General features: G+C 38.8%; 1 protein-coding gene across 2 annotated transcripts in view; it reads right to left on the reverse strand.

Moving 5' to 3' along the window:
- Positions 1-22,853, reverse strand: part of SMCHD1 (structural maintenance of chromosomes flexible hinge domain containing 1) — a 97,043-nt gene that overhangs the window by 6,031 nt on the left and 68,159 nt on the right. The window contains exons 37-45 of one of the 2 annotated variants that reach the window (XM_034429546.3): positions 20,082-20,234; positions 19,174-19,297; positions 18,202-18,321; positions 16,033-16,118; positions 9,691-9,813; positions 8,245-8,435; positions 7,050-7,159; positions 3,362-3,432; positions 116-287 (exon numbers count right to left, since the gene is read on the reverse strand). In XM_034429546.3, coding sequence (XP_034285437.2) covers positions 116-287; positions 3,362-3,432; positions 7,050-7,159; positions 8,245-8,435; positions 9,691-9,813; positions 16,033-16,118; positions 18,202-18,321; positions 19,174-19,297; positions 20,082-20,234 — 1,150 coding nt within the window. The remainder of the gene's footprint in view (positions 1-115; positions 288-3,361; positions 3,433-7,049; positions 7,160-8,244; positions 8,436-9,690; positions 9,814-16,032; positions 16,119-18,201; positions 18,322-19,173; positions 19,298-20,081; positions 20,235-22,853) is intronic. The other variant, XM_034429547.3, reaches the window with a different exon arrangement.

Below are 22,853 nucleotides of genomic sequence, written 5' to 3' on the forward strand. Positions count from 1 at the left end.
AATTTGGTAATCAATTTAATTAAAATCTAGGAGTAATTTTAATTGAATTCTTAATGGAAACACTTAACAAAACATTGTGTAATAGTTGATTTCATTTATTAAACTGTGAATGCACCTATCTGTACGGAGATAATATTGTAATCCGGTGGCAGAGGTGCTCCAAAAACCATCCCCCGAAGGTTCTCTATAGGAGGAGCTTTATTCTGACGGCCTCCAAACTTTCCATTATTGCGAATTCTGTCCCCCTGTCTTGTTAATATAGTTGGACAATATGTCGTTTTCACAACCTATATATATATATATATATAAAGAAAAAAATTAATATCAAAATTCAGTACTTTTTTGTTGAAAAGTAATTCCATGCCAGGGGTGTCAAACTCAAGGTCTGTGGGCGGGAGGGCCGGCCAGACCCACCCAATCTCGATGTGCGCGTGTGCACAGAGATGTTGGGTGCAGACATGCACAGGTGAGACCCATTCAATCCCGGCATGCGTGCATGTGCACAGGAGGCAGCAGGCGCACGCGTGCACAGGCCAGGCCCACCCCATCCCGGCAGGCACATGTGATAAAAACTACTGGTTCAAGCAAACCAGTAGTAAAAAAATGCTTTAAAAAAGGTTCCGACAATCGCGCGGCACAGGTGAGATGGTCGGAACCTTTTTAAAAACTTTTTTAAAGCATTTTTTTACCACCTTTCCCGGGAACCGGTAGTAAAAAATGCTTTAAAAGAGTTAAAAAAAAAGTTGGCCACACCTACCCAGTCACATGACCCCCCCCTAAGCCATGCCCACCAAGCCACGCCCACAGAACCAGTAGCAACAAATTTTACATTTCACCACTGGCGCACATGCTTACACCGGGATGGGGTGGGCTGGGCATGTGCATATGCCATCTCCTGTGTGCCTGCACGCCTGCTGGGATGGCATGGGCCAGGCCTGCATACATGCTGGGATGGATGTGCTGGGCTGAAGCGACGCAGGCCAATCCCTTACCATTTCCAGGACTACAGCACTTACTGGCCTTTCATGTGTGTGTGCACGGGGGGAGATGTTCAGCAGCAAGGGCTCCGCAGCTGCTCCTTCAGGAAGCTTTGGCTTGGCCTATTTTATCAAGGCAGGCATGTGTGTGTGCAAGAGTTGGTGGCCACATGTGTGCACAGGCCCGGCTCATGCCATCCTGGATTGGTGTGCGTGCACACAGGAGGTGGTCGCGATGGTGGGGCCTGCGCACACATGTGCCCGCCAACTCCTGCGTACACCTCCTGCATGTGCATTTGCCTGCTGACTCCTGCACCCACTGACTCTTTCCCTCGCCATCAGCCCATGGAAGAAAACTACAACGCTGATCTGGCCCATGAAGAAATCATGTTTTACAGCCCCCCCGCCCCCCCACCCCCGTTCTATGCCACTAAGCAAGCTTTTTCTGTGATCCTATTTTAGAACAAATGTAAGTGCTTTAAAAAAAAAAGAGAAAACAACTTAATTGCTCCGTAAATGATATAGGATGAAACGGGGGTCCATGTATGAACTCAGTGGGCCCTGTATGAACTCTTTCTCTATTATATATTTTATACAAACCCTGTTTGATTTAAAAGAAAGATTCAAAAGCATGCCCCATTATATCACCACCAGCATCTGCATCTGCCTATTCTGCAACCTTCAGAGTGAGCATGTCCTCCCACCCTCACCTAGAATAATATTTTAAGACAGCAAATAACCTGAATGCCTTCTACCACTTTTGGTATTTGGGGAAGAGAAAACTGCCTTCCTCCTCTCCCACTTCCACAGTGCAGGCACCTACTGGTCAGCTGCTTCCCTTCCCATCTCAGTTTCTGAGGAGTCGGATTGGAAGCAGGTTAGTGTTCTTTTTTCATTCTCCTTTTTGTACACTAACATTTTTGTTACATATGATATGGAAATCTCATTCCAGATAACTAAGAGGCAAAGATATTCCTTCAGTTCTAAGCTTGGCCCTTTTCCCATAGCATATTGCAGCCAGTCTGTTTCTTAAGCCAAGGCACTTACAGTTGACAGAATACAAAGAATCTGAATTTTAACATGAATCCTAGGTTCTTTTCAACATATTTTTATTCTTGAATTTGCTTCTCCCCTTAAGCCAATAAAGGTTTCCCTTCAAAATTTCTGAGGAAGTGAAGCCTAGATTTGAAGCCTAGATGGGTTGATCTAAAAAAAGCAGACCCTGCATTTGGGGAAAACACTTGGATGAAAAAAATGTGCTGAAAAGAACACATTTTACTGCAATAATTTATCTTTAAATTAGGCTTGTTTCAAATTAGTTAAGAATCGGATGAATGTTTTTCTGTCTAAACTTAATTTTGATGGGAACTTTCTGAAAGTCAGAGTGGTCTCCCCTTTAATATCTCAGTAATCCTTGCTTAACAATAGCAATTCAGACCAGCAACTCTGTTGCTAAGCAATGTGATTGTAAAATGTAATGTCACATGACTGTCAATTTTCAATCTCAGTTGCTGTTTCATTAAGCAAAACCTGCTTAGTCATAACATTCTATGGTCATATGGTCTATCACCATTTGTGATCTGCTGGCTTCCCCACAGATTTTGCTTTTTGGAAGCTGGCAGTGAAGATCACAAATGGTGATCATGTGATTGCAGGGACGCTGTGAAAACTGCAACTACAAGGATCCATCATAAGTCTACCAGGTTCAGCACCACTGTGGTCATGCAGTGAGGACAACACTTGTTGATGACGCCCAAATGTACACTGTAATTCTGGAGATGTGAAATCTTATCTCAGTATTTGATGGCTATGATTGTCTGGATAAAAGGTAAAAGTTTTCTCTATCCAGTAGTGTCCAATTCTAGGGGTGCTCATCTCTGTTCCTTAGCTGAGAGAGACAGCTTTGTCCAAAGACATCTATGTGATCATGTGGCCAGCATGACTATACGCTGAGGTGCACAGAACACTGTTACCTTCCCACTGAACTGGTACCTATTTATATACTTGCATTTGCATGCTTTGCAACTGCTAGGTGAACAGGAGCTGGGCCAAGTATCTGGAGCTCACCCCATCATGCAATGTTTAGGTCTCAAACTTCCAGGTGAGAAGCTCAATGTCTTTAACCACTGAGCCATCGCCCCTCTACCCCCCACCCCCAAATGGCCTGGACAGAACAGGCTTAACCTTAACAGGGAATTGTACATCATAGGAAGATTTATTATCTAATAGAAAATGGACATCACAGAACCAAGCAAACCCTTTAGGAAAGAGGGTCTTTTTAAGTTTGTGAATAAAATATAAATGGAGTTAGACTAACCCCATTTCTTTTTCAGACACTCATATGTATATAAGCAATGAACAAAATACCTTACAATTGTACATACCTCTTTTCTGTAATGATTGGCAGCTTCCAAATTGTCAATAATAATTGTATTGCCCAAGAGTGTCTCAAATACTGTAAAGATATATGAAATAATGTTTAGAATACAAACCAATACACAAACTAACATTTCTATTAACACCTACTTGTTATGAAGCATCAATAGTGAATATGATGTTAGCATCATGATATAGATAACAGAATTACTCTAAATTAGAAAGAAAATTTGTCATGATAACCCAGGTAAGAACAACTATATTGTTCTAATAAGTACTGGATTTGATAGATGCCCCTTTGATAAACTACAAGTTTGTAGTTTAAACTGCAAATTTGTATGTAAATTCAAGGCATACAGGCGTTTGTATTTATGTCTTGTTCTCTAGTTGCTACGTTCCAAGATGTCTGCCATACAAAATTTCAGGGAAAAACGCATGTAAAAGGACAGAAATGGAGGTTTATATTGCTTAGTGACCCCGCAATAAAATTGTGAAAAGTAGTGCTAGTAGCCATTAGAGATATCTAAGCCTCACTGTATGAGGAATGTTTCAACAAACAATGCTGTTTCAGCAGAAGTTCAGTGGTTTTAGGAAGTAAATCCTCTGAACTGGAAGGAATTTGAGGTGTTTGAAATCTATTTGGTCTGAAACACCTTGAATCACTTCCATATTGGAAAATTTATAGAAATTGACAATTGCCCAGAACAACATAATCTGAAGGTGGTACAGGAGGGTTGTGCTCTGGGGAGAACCCGGAAGTGTCACGGCGAGACTGGTTGGGAAAATACCCGCCTCTAACAAGCCTGGCGAAAACCCAGCCAGACGAACCGCTGTCGGGGAGTCTTCGGACCAGAACTGTCCTGTAGGGACAGTGAAAAAGAAGAGGCATCTCATAGGCTAAAGAGGAACAGGCAAGTTCCTCAGAAAGCCAGAGAAAACTCTTTGATTTGATGGCAGGGTGCGGCGGTCATTGCGAATCGCCATGAAGCTGGGGCATCCGGCATCCTAAGAATCGTGCAGGAGTGAAGATTTGGATGGAGTACTGGTACCAGGTGAGTGATTGGCTAACTCACAGGTATAAAAGGAAAAAATTGGAAGTTTTAAAATTACCCCGGCGTGGAAAAAGTGGCTAAATAGCATCGAGGGGACATAATTGATGGAGAAGAGAGAAAGTGGAAACATTAAAGCCCAAAAAGGAAACTTATATTCAAATTTTATTTGAGGATATTGAATTTGGAGAGACTAATTTGATTACAAGAAAAAGAACCTCCCCTCCCAAAAAAATTTTTTTGGAACAGAATTGGATATAATCGGTTTAGAAATTCTTGAATTTTAAAAGAAGATTAAAGGAGGAAGAAAAGCCCATAACAGAAAAATCTGGCTAAAGATTTAAAATTGAATTGAATAGAAGTGGAATTTGGACTTTGATTTGGACTGGACTAAAAACTGATTTGGTGTACATAAAAAAGAAGAAGAAGAAGAAGAAGAAGAAGAAGAAGAAGAAGAAGAAGAAGAAGAAGAAGAAGAAGAAGAGGAGGAGGAGGAGGAGGAGGAGGAGGAGGAGGAGGAGGAGGAGGAGGAGGAGGAGGAGGAGGAGGAGGAGGAGGAGGAGGAGGACGAGGAGGAGGAAAAGGGAAAAAGAATTGAGATTAGTAAAGTCTGTGAAAGAGGATTCCAAACAAAATGGATACTCTTTCTAGCTGCTGATTGAAATTGTGGATTGTAGAGAGACATCTTCAAGAGAAAAAAGATCACTACAACACTGAATTTTTGTTTTTGTTGCAAGAGATAGTAACAGTGAGAAAAAACCTTGAACTTTGAAAGGAATAACAGCTGTGAGGATTAAGGAAGACTTGCCTGTTTGTAAGCAATTTGACTTTGATGATTAAAAAAGGAGGATTATAACGTAATTTTAAATTGGAATAAATACTAATTTAGAAAGAATAAAAGATGCAGGAACTTAAGGAAATGATGAAAATGATGTACCTTTCACTGAAAATGGACATAAGGGAAATGACTATAATACTGCGGGGAAAATTGAAATCTGATGACTCAAAAACTGAGTTAGAGTACATCCAAATTGACAAGGAAACTACAAATGGAAAGCAAGAAAAAGAGATTGCTAGCGAAGAAGACAAAGACGAAGAAAAAGATTATGAAAAATTAAATGATTATGTGGGTAGCAATAATAAAAAGGAGAAGTTTAAAGATTACATTGGGAATAACAATGGAAAAAAGAGAAAAAAGGGAAAGAGGCAAAGAAAGAAAAGAGGTTGGAACGGAAAGAATTTAAAAAATTTAAATGATTCCACTTGGATTAACAGTGAAAATACAAGAAAGAGGGAAAAGGGATGGAAAAGAATGGGAAATGCAAGGCAAAATAGAAGAGTTTATGTCTTTAAAATAAAAAATGATTACATTGGGTTTAACAATGGTAAGATGAAAAAAAGAGAAAAGAGATGGGAAATAATGGGAAATGGGAAAAAGAGAAAAAAATTAGAAAGGGAGAAAGGGAGAAAGAAGAAAGAGGGATATGATGAAAGGAATATTAGAGATAACATGTAATTATGATACTTTAAATAGTTTAAAATAATGGAAAAATAATGGATCTATGAATGAAATGAAATAAGTTTTAGAAATATGTTTTACCTAAAATTGTAACAATTGAAAATACTTTTAATTGCATGGTTGGAGTTTATAAAAGGATAAGTTCTAAAAAAATATAAATAAGATCAATTAGGGAAATTACAATAATTGGAATATTTTTAATTATTAATTAAAAAAGAAAATAAGGGGAAATGATATTGTATTATGAATTAATTAGATTGTGGTAAAAGTAGGAATGATTAAGGTGTGGATTGAAATACATATTTTGACAAAGAATTGAGAGAAATGAAATGAGAGATAAAATTTAAGAAAGCAATTTGGTTTTTTATTATTATATAAAAAAGGGAAAAAACTGTTATATAAGTAATTGATTTTTATTAAGATGTTGGAGTGTATTATTTGGAATAAGATTTAAGAAAATGTATGGTATAAAATGTTTTTGGTTTATTATTTTAGTAGAAATTATTAAGAGGTTTGAAATATGTATTTTTGACAAAATATTTGAAAATGAGAGACCGCTTTCTGCCGCATAGCTCCCAGCAACCAGTAAGATCCCAGAGTTGGTCTCCTCCGGGTCCTGTCAGCTAAACAATGCCAGCTGGCGGGCCCGCAGGGGAGGGCCTTCTCTGTGGCAACCCCAGGTCTTTCGAACCAGTTACTTCCTGAGGTCCGGACCATCCCCACCCTATTGGCCTTCCGAAAAGCGGTGAAGATCTGGGGCCGTTGATCTTGCTCTTGTGATCTGGCGAGATCCAGCCATGAATGGCGTGAATGAGTTTTTAATGTTTTTAATTTTTAAATGTTTTTTATAATGATTTTTTAAAATGTATTGTGAGCCTCTCTGAGTCTTCGGAGAGGGGCGGCATATAAATTGAATTAATTAAATTAAGACTTTCCAAAGATATAGTTTCTTCAAGCTCTTTCAATTACCAGCCTGGGATGATGTTCAGGTGTTTTGACTACAGAGACCCAAGTTAAAGTCTATATTCAACCATGGAAACTCTCAGTTATTCAGTCTCAGCCCAACCTCTCTCACAGACTTGTTTGTGGGAATAAAAACCTAAAAAACATTCTTTCTATGATATTTACCTATTTGGCAATTCTCCTTGTGCTCTGGAAATATTAGCAAGTTCCTAGCAAATACAGGATTTCCAATAGGATTGAAATAGTTTCTTTCATTTTGCAAATGAGGTAAAGATCTGCTTAAAACAAAGAGGTATTCTTTCATTGTTGACTTAGTCAGACAAATACAAAACATTTGGCAACCATTTAGATATTAGTGTTGACTACTAACATTTTAAAGGGAAAATTTGCATTTTAAATATATTACAATATAATTTACAATGTACAGGATGTTAGCGTTCCAGAAAAACCCCAACTCCAAGTAAAGATGCGGAAGCAAGCATTTTCCAAAGTTCTCTTTACTAGAATAGGCAAACTGGCACATCTGGGAAAATCCGAATCTGAAAAGCCCGGGTTTTCCTTCAGTAAGTCAAAGCTCCCAAAACCATCCCCTTTCCCCCTCAGTCGGTCACATGTGCCAATCAACGTCCGCTCTATCTCGATCCAGCCCCCTGACCACTCCTTCTCCAGATGCTGGATCGCTCTGACCTTGACCGACAGGAAGAATGCTATTATGTCTACTAACAACCCCTCTCCTTAATCCCCCCTCCTACTTTCCCACACATGAGAAAGTGGCAGTATTGGAGCTTCCGGCCTAATATTGCTGAGCACATTGTAAGCCGCCCTGAGTCTCCGGAGAAGGGCGGCATATAAATCAAATTAAAATATATATATATATGGCTTCCAAAGCTGACACAGGATTTGAAACAGAATATAAGACAAATTCATTCTTTCAGAAGTAAATCACCACTAGGAACTCAGGAAAAAAAATCAGCAGCTATTATTTAACAATACAGTTGTAGTGGCTAAGATCCTGAGCTAAACTTGAGACTATGAATTCTAGTCCTTCTTAGGCATGAAAGCCAGTTACTCTCAAACAGACTGAAACGTGGAAATAAATTTATGAACTAGCACCCTGACTCAGCTCTAGTTTTAAGCAAGGAAATAAACTTTAGAGTTGATAGAATTTTAGAATTAGAAGGGACCATTTAAGCCAATCTCATTCTCACTGCAGGAACACAAATTAAATGATGTCCAACATTGGTATGTCACTTCTCAGTAACAGGGGAAAAAAACTAAATTAAAAAAATCCTAAAAGTTAGAATTATTACATTTGTAAATGAAATATTAATTAAATTTGGAGAAGAAACCAAAACTTTACCTGTTCCAATCTGGAAGATTCTTTTTATAAATAGAATCAAGAGGCCACACTTGTTGTGTTCCTTCAGTCTCATGAAAGATACGACGTGCAGCAGCTGTTGTCAAAGTGAGTATACAATCCATATCACCTCCCAAATGCCAGGAAATGACCTTTGCTACTTTATCGTCTTCAACTTGTGCTAAGTGTGAAATCTTGCACAAAAATTAAGCAATGAATTAAGAATTAAGGGTTATTTTGTATGTGTAAAAGAAAGATCTATTACACTATTCAGTTTTGAGGCTAAATTTTATATGCCAGGTCTCCAAAATCCACCCCCCAAAAAAGAGAAACAAACTCAGAAGCCTTTCCTCAAGAAAATTCTGACATAAATAAAGTTGTGTCTAATAAGGTGTAAAGAATTGGTCATGCACATGTTTATAATTATGCAGTTTTTACTCAAGTACTATGAAAGAAAAGTGATAGCTTTACTTACCGCTTCTTCATACCCGCACACACACAATATCAAATCAATATGGACTCCTGGCAGCTGCCAGGAAAAGTCCGTACAGTTTGTTTGTTTGTTTGTTTATTTAATTTGTCAACAAGTACAAGAAAACAAGTAACAGAATAGACATAGACATGGACACATGAAAAAAATTGGCACCAAAAAGGATATAAATTGGCAAAACATAACCATAAACACATACAATGATTACATATAATTGGGAACAGTAGGGCAGGGACGGTAGGCACGCTGGTGCGCTTATGCACGCCCCCTTAGGGACCTCTTAAGAAACATGAAAGGTCCACGGTAGACAGTTTACGCTGAAAGGTATGGGAATTAGAGAGACTAACAACAGGATCAGGTAGAGTGTTCCAGACATTTACTACTCTATTGCAGAAGTCATATTTCCTACAATTAAGATTAGAGCGAATTACATAGACTTTAAATCTATTGATAGCCCTTGTGTTATTATGGTTGAAATTAATTTTAAATTAAGTTTTCTCAGCAAGATTTTGTCATTGCCTGCTTGCTAGGGCTAAGAGAGAATGATGGCCTAAAGTCATCCAGCTGGCTTTGTACTTTTGTACAAATGTAGGATTAATCTCCTGGTTTCTACCTTGATGCGTCCACCAAACTGGCTCCTATGATGGTATTAGTACATATTAAATAACAAACTTAATTAAAATATAGATAAAAATGCCCCTTTTCTGCTCTTTTTCAGTTAGAATTGACAGGCATTGACAATTAATCATATTGGGGAAAATATTATTATTATTACTACTACTACTACTGCTACCACCATCACCACTACTACTATTAATGATAATAAAGCCTGGAGATATACAATAAGTGGGTATATGATAAAATAGGTAAGAAAGACATACACTGTATAGAAAGGAGAGAAAAATAAAATAACAAAAATATTAGATTTTTTAAAAAAAGAAAATTGGGAACAAACTTACCTTGCCCAAAATATCCTGGTTACTTTTGGGATAATTGGCAAGTGTGCATATTCTTCTAGGTTGTTTCAATATATTTTCTTGCTCTGCCTGCTTAACTTTTATTAAGGAATCAATATGCTGCAGCTAAAAATTAAGACAGAAGAATAGCACTATGTGTTATTATAGAAATGTACTTTCCAACACATATAAACCACTTACAAGCATACAATTAATTTAAAGCTCTTATGACTTTTTATCTTACTTAAGCAAGCTTCCACTGGACAGTAGTAAAGTTCATTGCTGTTTCTAAAAATAGCCTGGAAATATAGTTCATATTGTACTATTTTATCAATTAACTGGAAGCCATGGGATTGGGACTGTACTTCCCTTTTACTTTTTGAACTATTGTTAGAAACTACTATCTTAAAATGTAATAAAGACGTGTTAATTCAATTAGATGAAAAAATTACAATAAAAAAGAGTAAAAACCAGGAGGCAAATCAAAATGTGTAAGGGGCGTAAATAGACCAAAATGAAAACAAATTACATGAGGTATTATTTATGACCCCTAAATGAAACTAAGAATTCTTCCATCCTGGAATATAAGCAAATCACAGTTGTTGTTGTTAGTTGCAAAGTCGTGTCCAACCCATCGTAACCCCATGGACAATGTTCCTCCAAGCCTTCCTGTCCTCTATCATCCTCTGGAGTCCATTTAAGCTCACGCCAACTGCTTCAGCGACTCCATCCAGTCACTTCTCTGTTGTCCCTTTCTTCTTTTGCCCTCAATCTTTCCGAGCATTAGGCTCTTCTCCAGTGAGTCCTTCCTTCTCATTAGGTGGCCAAAATATTTCATCTTCAGGATCTGGCCTTCTAAAGGGCAGTCAGGGTTAATCTCCTCTAGGACAGGCCCAGTGGTGGGTTCCTCCCGGTTCGGCCCGGTTCTGCTGAGCTGGTAGCGGTGACGATATGATGTCACCGAACCGGTTCTGCCCCGCCACCCCCATAACTCCCCCTGCATTATTCTTATGTTTTATTTGGCCCCACCCCCAATCTATTGCTGCAGCCTGAGTCCCAGCTATCGGCTAGAGGGAAAAAAACTGTTTAAACTCTTGCCGCAGGGCTTCAAAGGGCCACCCTACAGATGATCAGTGTTAAAAGAAAACAAATGAGTAGACCGGTGCCTGAAAAAACAAATAGGTAGACCAGTGCCTGGAAAAATAAATGGGTAGACCAGTGCCTCCAAAAACAAATGAGTAGACCGGTACAGCTCTGCAAGCAGTTAAAAGCCTGGTAGACCAGTACCTCTGCTAAATCCTAAAGAATTGTCACATGATCATTAAGCCACGCCCACAAAATAAACCACGCCCACAGAACCGGTAGTAAAAAATTTTAGAACCCACCCCTTGACTGGCCGGTTTGATCACCTTGCAGTCCAAGGGACTTGCAGGAGTCTTCTCCAGCACCATAGTTCAAAGGCCTCAATTCTTTGGCGCTCAGCCTTTCTTATGGTCCAACTTTCACAGCCATACATTGCAACTGGGAAAACCATAGCCTTGACTATATGCACTTTTGTTGGCAGGGTGATGTCTCTGCTTTTTAGTATGCTGTCTAGATTTGCCATAGCTTTCCTCCCCAGGAGCAAGCGTCTTTTAATTTCTTGGCTGCAATCCCCATCTGCAGTGATCTTGGAGCCCAGGAAAATAAAATCTGTCATTACCTCCATTTCTTCCCCATCTATTTGCCAGGAATTGAGAGAACTGGATGCCATGATCTTAGTTTTCTTAATGTTGAGTTTCAAGCCAAATTTGCACTCTCCTTCTTCACCCACATCAAGAGGCTCTTTAGTTCCTCTTCACTTTCTGCCATTAGAGTGGTATCATCTGCATATCTGAGACTGTTGATATTTCTCCCAGCAATCTTAATTCCAACTTTTGATTCATCTAGCCCTGCCTTTCTCATGATGTGCTCTGCATGTAAGTTAAATAGGCAGGGAGACAGTATACAGCCTTGCTGGACTCCTTTCCCAATTTTGAACCAATCAGTGGTTCCATGTCCAGTTCTCACTGTTGCTTTTTGACCCGCATATAGGTTTCTCAAGAGATGGGTCTGGTACTCCCATCTCTTTAAGAACTTGCCACAATTTGTTGTGATCCACACAATCAAAGGCTTTAGCATAGTCAATGAAGCAAAAGTAGATGTTTATCTGGAACCCCCTGGCTTTCTCCATGATCCAGCATATGTTGGCAATTTGATCTCTAGTTCCTCTGCCTCTTTGAAATCCTCCTTGTACTTCTGGTAGTTCTTGATCCACATACTGCTGGAGCCTAGCTTGTAGGATTTTGAGCATAACTTTACTAGCATGTGAAATGAGTGCAATGGTGCGATAGTTTGAACATTCTTTGGCATTGCCTTTCTTTGGAATTGGATGTAAACTGACCTTTTCCAATCCTGTTTTCCAAATTTACTGGCAAATTGAGGGTAGCACTTTTACTGCATCACCTTTTAAGATTTTGAATAGCTCAGCTGGAATACTGTCACCTCCACTAGTTTTGTTTTTGCTCACATTTCCTAAGGCCCATTTGACTTCACATTCTAGGACAGTGGTGGAGAACCTTTTCGGCACTCAGTGCCCAAACTACAATCCAAAACCCACTTATTTATCGCAAAGTGCCAACACATCAACTTAAACTGAATAATGAAGTTTTACTACCTAAAATAATGGTAAATAAGGCAGAGTTCAGCTAATTGTTCTAAGAAAAATATGATAAATGCACTTTTATGCCCCCCTTTTTTTCTGCTTTTGAAATATTACGTTTAGCAACAATACAAAAGTAAACTTTTGTAATATCATTTCTCTTTCCCTCCCTCTCTTTCTTTCTCTCCCCCTCTTTCCCACCCTCCCACCCTTTCTCCCCCTTCCCCCTCTTTCTCTCTCTTTCCCCCTTTCCCTCTCTGCCTCCTCTTTCTCTCTTCCCCCTTTCTCTTTACCCCACCCCTCCCTCTCTTTCCCTCCCTCCCCTCTCTTTCTCTTCCACCCTTTCTCTCTCTTTCCCCTCCTCTCTCTTTCCCTCCTTCCTTCTCTTTCTCTCTCTCTCTCACTCGCTTTCTCTGTTTCTCTCTCTCTTTGCTTCCCACCCTCTCCTTCTCTCCTGTGGGGGTCACAAGCCCAGCTCCATCACGTTTCTTGCTGTCATTTGTGGGACTACAAACACTGTGTGAAACAGCCTTCCACCTTCATAGTACATTTGCTGTTGCTGCCTTGTGCAGCAGCACATTGAAATTTAGCCCGCTTCCCAATGGGGGAGATGTAAGCTCCTCCTCCTGGAGCCCATGATGAAGGAGAAGCCCTGGCGGCCACACTGGGTGAGGAGGTATGTGTGCCAGGGCTGCTGCTGCTGCCTGTTCTTTGCCGCTTCCCTCCCCCACCTCAGCTTGCCTGTCTCTTTAAATTGTGCCTCTTTGTCGCCATGTGTGCTTCCCCCGCCTGCACCGCCCTAAAATGAGGCCGTCCTTGGTAGAAAGCATGCGTGGCAGACTCCTCTCAAGGTCCTGAACTGGGCAAACCAATTGGGAAAGGATGGGGGGGGTGGCACAGGGGTGGAGAGCACGCGTGGTGATTTAAAGAGACAGGCGAGCCGGGGTGGGGGAGGGAAGTGACAAAGAAGAGGCGGAACACACCCCTCCTTGCCTGGCATGGCTGCCAGGACTTCTCCTTCACCATGGCCTCCAGGAGGAGGAGGGGACCCCATTTCCCCCATTGGGAAGCGGGCTAAATTTCACTGTGCTGCTGCGCAAGGCAGCAACAGCAAATGTATCGCGGGGAAGGCTTTTTTAGTCCCACAAATGACGGCGAGAAATGAGATGGAGCTGGGCTGGGGGAGTCGATGCGCATGCCAAGAGAGAGGGCTCTACATGCCACCTATGGCACGTGTTCCATAGGTTCGCCATCATGGTTCTAGGATGTCTGGCTTGAGGTCAGTGACCATCCCATCTTGGTTATCAGGGACGTTAAGTTCGTTATTGTATAGTTCTTCTATGTAATTTTGCCACCTCTTCTGCGTCTGTTAGGTCCCTGCCATTTTGGTCCTTTATCATGCCCATCTTTACATGAAACGTTCGCTTCATATCTCCAATTTTCTGGAAGAGATCTCTGGTCCTCCCTATTCTATTGTTTTCTTTTATTTCTTTACACTGTTCATTTAAGAAGGCATTCTTCTCTCTTCTAGCTATTCTCTGGAATTCTGCATTCAACTGGGTGTATCTTTCTCTTTCTTCCTTGCCTTTCGCTTCCCTTCTTTCCTCAGCTATTTGCAAAGCTTCCTCAGACAGCCATTTTGCTTTCTTGCATTTTTTTTCCTTTGGGATGATTTTAGTTGCTACCTCTTGTACAATGTTGTAAACCTCTAGCCATAGTTCTTCAGGCACTCTGTCTATCATATCTAATTCATTAAAACTATTTGTTACCTCTACTGTATATTCATCAGGGATATGATTTAGTTCATACCTGAGTGGCCTAGTGCTTTTCCCTACTTTCTTCAATTTAAGCCTAAATTTTGCAACGAGAAGCTCATGATCTGAACTACAGTCAGCTCCTGGTCTTGTTTTTACTGACTGTATAGAGCTTCTCCATCTTTGGCTGCAGAACACAGTCAATCTGATTTCTGTGTTGACCGTCTGGTGATGTCCATGTGTAGTCATCTCTTGGGTTGTTGAAAGAGAGTGTTTGCTATGACCATCGTATTCTCGTGACAAAATTCTATCAGCCTGTGCCCTCCTTCATTTTGTACTCCAAGGCCAAACTTGCCTGTTATTCCAGTTATCTTTTGGCTTCCTACTTTAGCATTCCAACACCACATGATGATAAGGACATTATTTTTTGGTGTTATTTCTATAAGGTGCACCAGTGGTTGGGGCATAAACTTGGACTACTGTGATATTGAATGGTTTGCCTTGGATTTGAACTGAGATCATTCTATCATTTTGGGGATTGTATCCCAGTATTGGTTTTCCTACTCTTTTATTCATTATCAAATCACAGTATTAGGACTAAAATATGAAAGTTGCAATCTTATGTAAGCTTACCTAAAACTAAATCCTACATTATCTTTGACAATTATTTTTAAATTGATTTACATAGTATATCTATTTTGATGGGGGGGGGCTGCATTTAGCTCAGTGGTCACTTCTGCTAACTGCTTGAACAAGCCCCTGTAGTTTTCTTAGCAAGTTTGTCACTGTTTGTTTCCTAGGACTGAGAGAGAGTGATTGGCTCGAGCTCACCCAGCTGACTTTGTGCATATGATGGGACTAGAACTAAGTATCCAAGGTTCTAGCCTAATACTTTAATCTCTCACCAAACTGACTCTCTTGGATGAGCAGTCTGGTTTTAAAGATACTGTATCAAGGGCCAAGAAACATGCAACCTAACAGAGAAAGGTATGTATGTTCTTTCCATATTCAGGTTAACTTGTTCAGGTTAAACACTGTTCTTTCATGTTAAATATGGTATAGGTAGGCCTTAACTTAGTTGGTTCTTAGTTGGATAATTCAAAGTTATCATGGACCTCCCTGAGAGTAGTTATGGCCCTGTTCTGAAGTTCCAATGACTGGGCCATCCCCGCAGTTCTATGCTTGCACTTCAGGAGCTTGGCAACTGTCTTGCAATTACAGCCTTGGTAGTACAGGGGTTTAAGGCACCCTGTTATTAAGCTGGTTATTAAGACCAGCTGCCTGCAATTACTGCAGGGTTCGAATCTCGCCAAGGCTCAAGGTTGACTCAGCCTTCCATCCTTTCTAAGGTAGGTGAAATGAGGACCCAGTTTGTGGGGGCAATAAGCTGACTTTGTATAAATATACAAAAGGATGAAGGCTATTGCTGAGCACATTGTAAGCCGCCCTGAGTCTTCGGAGAAGGGCGGCATATAAATCAAATTAAAAAAAAAAAAAAATTATGGCCTTTGCAATCTCCCCTGATCACATTACATTTATAATGTGATCTTGAATGGCATTTACTTCTGATTTTTGGCAAACCCAGCCCATTTCAAACCATTGATTTGCTTTATGACCATGGCATGCTTAATGACTGTGGTGACCAGTTTATGATTGTGGCATTCACGCTAATGACTGCTGCAAAAAAGGTCATAAAATGGGGTCGGCTGTGTGGATGATCTATCTTACAACTATCACAACTTACAACTGTGATGGGCAGTCAAGGACTACCTGTATTAAAGTCAGGCCACTTTGTCAGCACATCTGTATGTGTACAAGATCAAGAAGTCTATTATATCTCTTTGGATACAATTATCCTACATGAAAATTCTGATGGCTAAAAAGGAATAAAAATTAAGAAAATTAAATTACCCCACTGGCCTGAGGTATGTCAATCTGATGTTTTTTCAGTTCATTCTTGAGCTGTAACTCCTTTTTTTTAGCTTCCTCTACTTGGCCTGGAAAATAAATCAGCATAACAAGTTGGACTAAAAGTTGACTTCATTGCTTAGTGAAAGCAACATCAGATAAAAACTAAAATCATATATTCAAGCCAGAGATTTAAAATGAATTTTTATTGCTTTTTTCAACATTAATGCAGGAACATTTTAATCATATTTTTATATTACTTTTTAATTTAGATCTAAATTCATCATTTAAATATTTTTCTCTTTATTTGCTACTTTAATATATGCTGCAGTTGAGATGTCTATGTTGTTCGGAAATTGATCCTGAGAAACATTTTGCACATCATGAAGGCATGGCATTTAAAGTAATCACTGTAATGTATACAGACTTTGGTTAAGAAGCAGCACAATAACAACCAGATATATTGTGAAAAGCAAATCTTCTACTCCCCCTGTCCCAAAAGCTGTTTTTGGATGTGCTTATGAAATAAACTGGCCATATCTATATTAGTGGATACTCAAATAAATTACACAGGGCAGCTACTGTGTTTAATAGCAGTTCTAAAATTTACATGGAATATTAGTACTGTGGTAGTGAAGGATACTTTATTTTGTTGAATGTGAAGTTAGTCAGTGTCTCTATTGTTTTGATTAATTTGCATGCCTCCACTAAGAACATTTCTGAAATATTCCATAGGTGTTTTTTCAACACTATATTTTACAAACCATTAATTGATAATTCTTTTTCCTGGTTTGGTGGATCAAGCTGTGGTTCCTCAGTTGATCCAACTCCAATTTCACCATACTCAAGTAATTATCATTTTGAAATTTTAAAACAATAAATTAGCTAATTTTAGATGGTATCTGAGTTAGATAATCTTAATGGTATTACTTCATAACAAATCTTACTTTTGTGAAGTATATTAAGAAGGATGAAAAAAAGAAAGGAATTATTTAATATTGAATATTATTCAATAATTCAATATTGAAATATTTGTGGATTCACTATTGCCATAATTTCATCAAAAAAGAAAAATTCTGATTTGGCATGGAAAAAGCACATTTGTCTTTTGACAAGAAATTATGTCCCAGTACCTAGAAGCTGTGCAGGTTTGATAGGCAGAAACCAACTCAGATTTAGTTCTACCAAGACTGAGTGGCTTTGGATGTTTGAGTCACAGAGATCTGGGGAGATTCCATCTTTAACCTTGGATGGGATAGCATTTTCCCTTTCCAGGCTGGCATGCAATCTGAAGGTTTTCCTGGATTCACAGCTCCTGCTTGAAGAGCAGGTGTCAGCTGTGGCCAGGAAGACCTTTGTCCAACTCCAACTGGTGTACCAGTTGTGCCATTTCCTAGATCAGGGGGCTCTCATGACCTAGTCCCCTCACAGCTTGCACTACTGCAATACACTCTATAATGGGACAGTTTGTGAAGACCACCCAGAAGAAATAACAATATACAGAACTGATATCTGTTTTTGAAAAACTTCCATAAGCATTATTAAAAAGAACTATGCATAGGCATCACACTAATTTCTTTCAGAGTAAGCAATTTTATGCAAAGAAAAAAAAAAGCCAAAGCAATTACAGACATACACTAATATAAATCAAACAAAACGTACAGCAATACAAGTAATTTATAGAAATACTATTCAGTATAGCAATCCATTTCTTTCTTTCCTTACTTCCACTACACCCATATATTGCTTCATACATTGTTTTTGGTCTTTAAAAATCCTGGCCTTTAAAAATGTGTCAATGCATTGCATATATTTCTTAGTTGATGGCATATGGGCAACAATATTTTGACTTGATAGGTGATCTTAGCTTCCATATAAGTTCCATAGCTTCCCGTATCCTTCGGGTAAAGCTGGGCTCTTTAGATAAGGTACTATTACCCAAAAACTGATGGCATCATCTTTGCAAGTAGCAAAAATACTGCATGTGTTGGGGCATGCCTCAAGGCTGCAATCAACTTTATATCTTCCCCCTCTTACTAAAAACATATGAAAAACCTGCACATAAAAAATGTTCATTGATGAAACATCAAAATCAGTTACCTGAGAACAACGTGGCTTATTTGACTTGCAAAATTATGCCTATATGAATAAGAATATCCTTACAGTACTTACCTTTTATTTCAGCAATAAGCTGATCCTTAGCATCAAACCAATCTCTATATGTCTTTATTGACTGTGAAAAGGAGTCTCTCTGTTTCATAAAATCTGCCATCTCCTTTTGAATCTCATAATCTAAAGATAGAAAAAATAATTCATTTTTCCCTTCAATAACAGACACACATACAATGAATTAATTAAAGATACAATAACAAAATAACAGAGTTGGAAGGGATCATGAAGGTCTTCTAGTCTAGCTCAAGCTGGAGACCCTACCATTCTGGCCAAATCGCTGTCTAATCTCTTCTTGAAAGCCCCCAGTGATGGAATACCCACAATATCTGAGGGCAATCTGTTCCACTGGTTAATTGTTCTCACTGTCAGGAATTTTTTTCTTAGTTCTAGATTGTTTCTCTCCTTGATTAGTTTCCATCCATCCTGCCTTCTGATGCTTTGGAAAATAGGTTGACCCTGTCTCCTTTGTGGCAGCCCCTCAAATATTAGAACACTGGTATCATGTCACCCTTGATCCTTCTTTTCACTAGACTAGACATACCTAATTCCTGCAACAGTTCTTTGTATGTTTTAGTCTCCAGCCCCCTGATATCTTTGTTGCTCTTCTCTGCACTTTTTCCAGAGTCTCAACACCCTTTTTATACTGCGGTGACCAAAACTGGATGCAATATTCCAAGTGTGGTCTTACCAAGGCATTGTAAAATGATACTAATGGTTCATGTGATCTTGATTCTAATTTTCTGTTAATGCAGCCTAGGACTGCATTGGGTTTTTTGGTGGCTGCAGCAGACTGCTGGTTCACATTGAAGTGATTGTCCTCTAGGACTCCAAGATCCCTCTCATAGTTACTGGTATTGAGCCAAGTTCCATCTATTCCGTACCTGTACATTTGGTTTAGAAATAGCTTCTCAAATATTACAGAAGAAAAGATAAAACCTTAGAAAATAAAAAGTTGGAATCATTGAAACTCACCATTACAAAACATGAAGGATAAATAATAAGGTTGCAAATAATGTTTCAAAGGTATGATTGGCTCAAATACAAGAGTATACTGAGTTTTATTTCTTCCTGGACTATTTTCTGCTAGCACAAGATCCTGAAAAAAAAAATAGTGTGATTTGCATTAAATATTTAAGAATTATTTACCTAATGTGAATATACATTTAATTAGTATATAAAGCCCTAACCTTTGTTCAATACTAACAACTTCAAAATATTTTTCCAAAATAAGTGGCACCTGTTATTAATAGCACATTTTTAGCAATAAGAAGCTTACATTTATTATTTCTCTCAATTTAAAAATAACCCAAACAAAATGTCCTCAGAATCAGATATATATTATGTACAAGAACAAAACTAGCAACCCCAAATATTGTTACAGATAATCCTTGACAGATGGGGACCGGAATTCCAATCCTAAATCATTATGATTGTAAAGCAAATCATCCTATGACCAGCCTCTTTTTTTACAAGCTTTTTCAGTGACAGTCATTAAGCAATTCATACAGTCAGTAAGCAAATCCATTCTTCCAAAAGGTAACATTGCAAATTGTGACTTCAGGATATTACAAACAATCATAAATGCAACCCAGTTGCTATGTACCCAAAATATGGTCATGTGACTACAAGGGTATATATACAGCATGATATTTTATGATAGCCCAAAGTGCTTTGCAGGTCATAAAGCACCCTTACTGAGGCAGCTGTAACTGAATGGTGGTTAAGCGATAGAATCATGTCCATTTACAACATTTTCTAAATTATAGGGAAAACTAGGCAAAGAAAGATAAATATTCAGATGATGATATGGATGTGAACATAGTAGACTGCTGACTTCCATTCCTGAATTATTTATTTCAAGATTATTTAAGGAGACTCACCTCAATTTCAGCAATTCCTTTGTGAAAAGGAAATTCAACTGTATTTTTATTACCCTGAAACAGGGGAATATCAATGTCTTCCTCAGTTGAACTTTCGATTTTTGCTACAATTTTCCCATCTAAATCACTTCCTGTACAGTTTTTGTATTCATCCTTAAATTAAGAAGGCACTTAAATTAGAATTGAAATTTTTAAATATGTTCAATACATATCTTAAAGTGAACTATCCTAAAAATACGAGTTCCAGGTGTAGCTATAAAAGAAGAGACAGACATTGGATCTCCGGAACTTAAAATATATTATCCACTTAGCTTTCGTTAGCCTCTGCTAACATCGTCAGAGTGTAAAAGCTATCATTGAAGAGTTTTTATACATCATAGGTCAATTTATACATCATAGAGCTTTTATACATCATAGATCAATTTGGCAATTGCGCACAGGATAGCCCATTCACCCATTCACCCACTTATAATTAGCTCTGTTGTTTTTACTTCAGACTTGTTAATCGATGGAGGCTTAGCTCCTGTTGCTTCCTCCCCTATCATGCGCCACTTGGGCTATCCCCAGGGAAAGACGCTGAGCTATCAGATATTGCTTTAGCACATTCTATCCGGTCCCTTCCCACACACCACTGCTCCTCTGCCTCACAGGCACATTTCATATATTGACCAAATTCATTTGTTTTGCCCATGATCATGTGACTAGCCCGGCTCATTCCTCATTAACCATGTCTATTATGGCTTGAAGCTGCTCTTAATGCTTATACAAAATGTACCTATATTTGGGGTTTGTATTCAATTTGCTTATGGTACTATTTTTTTAATTTTATAGAACACCATCCACAGACTGCAAAGTCCTGAGTTTAACATAAAAATTATAAATTCTTTTTAAAAACCATTTTATTAAAGATTACACTTAGAAAAAAATAAAAATTGAAACAAAATATAAAAATTGAAAAAAGTGCATAAGTAACTTTCCTCTTAATCATGAAATATACAGTTGCAAGAAAAAGTATGTGAACCCCTTGGGATTACGTGGAGTTTTGCATGAATTGGTCATAAAATGTGCTCTGAACTTCATCTAAGTCACAACAATAGAAAAACACAATCTGCTTAAAATAATACTACACAAACATTAGATGTTGCCATGGTTTAATGGAACATAACATGTAAACATTCACAGTGCAGGGAGGAAAAAGTATGTGAGCCCCTAGCCTAATGACTTCTCCAAGAGCTAATTGGAGCCAGGAGTGAGCCAACCTTGACTCCAATCAGTGTGATGATATTGGATGTGTTGCTGACAGCTGTCCTGCCCTTTAAAAACACACACCTGTTTTGGGTTTACTGGTTTCAAGAAGCACTGTCTGATGTGAACCATGCCTCGCAGAAAAGAGCTCTCAGAAGACCTATGATCAAGAATTGTTGACTTGCATGAAGCTGGAAAGGGTTACAAAAGTATCTCCAAAAGCCTTGATGTTCATGTGTCCACGGTAAGACAGACTGTCTACAAATGGAGAAAGTTTAGCACTGTTGCTACTCTCCCTAGGCGTGGTCATCCTGTAAAAATGACTGCAAGAGCACAGCGCAGAATGCTTCATGAGGTAAAGAAAAATCCTAGAGTGTCAGCTAAAGACCTACAGAAATCTCTGGCACATGCTAACATTTTTGTTGACACATCTACAATAAGGAAAACATTAAACAAGAATGGAGTACATGGGAGGACACCACGGAGGAAGCCATTGCTGTCCAAAAAAAATATTGCAGCACGATTGAAGTTTGCAAAAGAGCACCTGGATGTTCCACAGCACTACTGGCAAAATATACTGTGGACAGATGAAACCAAAATTGAGTTGTTTGGGAAAAACATATAACACTATGTGTGGAGAAAAAAAGGCACAGCACACCAACATCAAAACCTCATCCCCACTATAAAACATGGCGGAGGGAGCATCATTGGGGCTGCTTTGCTGCCTCAGGGCCTGGACAGATTGTTGTCATTGATGGGAAAATGAATTCCAGAGTTTATCAAGACATTTTGCAAGAAAACGTACGACCATCTGTCCACCAACTGAAGCTCCACAGAGGATGGGTGATGCAACAGGACAATGACCCAAAGCATAAAAGTAATTCAACAAAAAAATGGCTTCAACAGCACAGAATACGCCTTCTGGAGTGGCCCAGTCAGAGTCCTGACCTCAACCCAATTGAAATGCTGTGGCATGACCTTAAGAGAGCGATTCACACCAGACATCCCAAGAATATTGCTACACTGAAACAGTTTTGTAAAGAGGAGTGGTCCAAAATTACTCCAGATCGTTGTGCAGGTCTGATCTGCAACTATAGGAAACGTTTGGTTGAGGTTATTGCTGCCAAAGGAGGTCAACCAGTTATTAAGTCCAAAGGTTCACATACTTTTTCCTCCCTGCACTGTGAATGTTTACATGTTATGTTCCATTAAACCATGGCAACATCTAATGTTTGTGTAGTATTATTTTAAGCAGACTGTGTTTTTCTATTGTTGTGACTTAGATGAAGTTCAGAGCACATTTTATGACCAATTCATGCAAAACTCCACATAATCCCAAGGGGTTCACATACTTTTTCTTGCAACTGTACAAACAATTTTGGTAATGTATCATGTCTTAAAATACAACAAATATTGTCTACATTCCATAACTCATCTCTTATATTATGTAAAAAAGCTTTATTATTTATTCCTAGTCAGCAAAAGTCCATTTAGGGCTGCAGAAATAACTGCATATTTATTTTAACC

The sequence above is a fragment of the Pantherophis guttatus genome, chromosome 3 (assembly GCF_059756535.1).
Source record: "Pantherophis guttatus breed Tessera chromosome 3, ASM5975653v1, whole genome shotgun sequence".
Classification (NCBI taxonomy): domain Eukaryota; kingdom Metazoa; phylum Chordata; class Lepidosauria; order Squamata; family Colubridae; genus Pantherophis; species Pantherophis guttatus.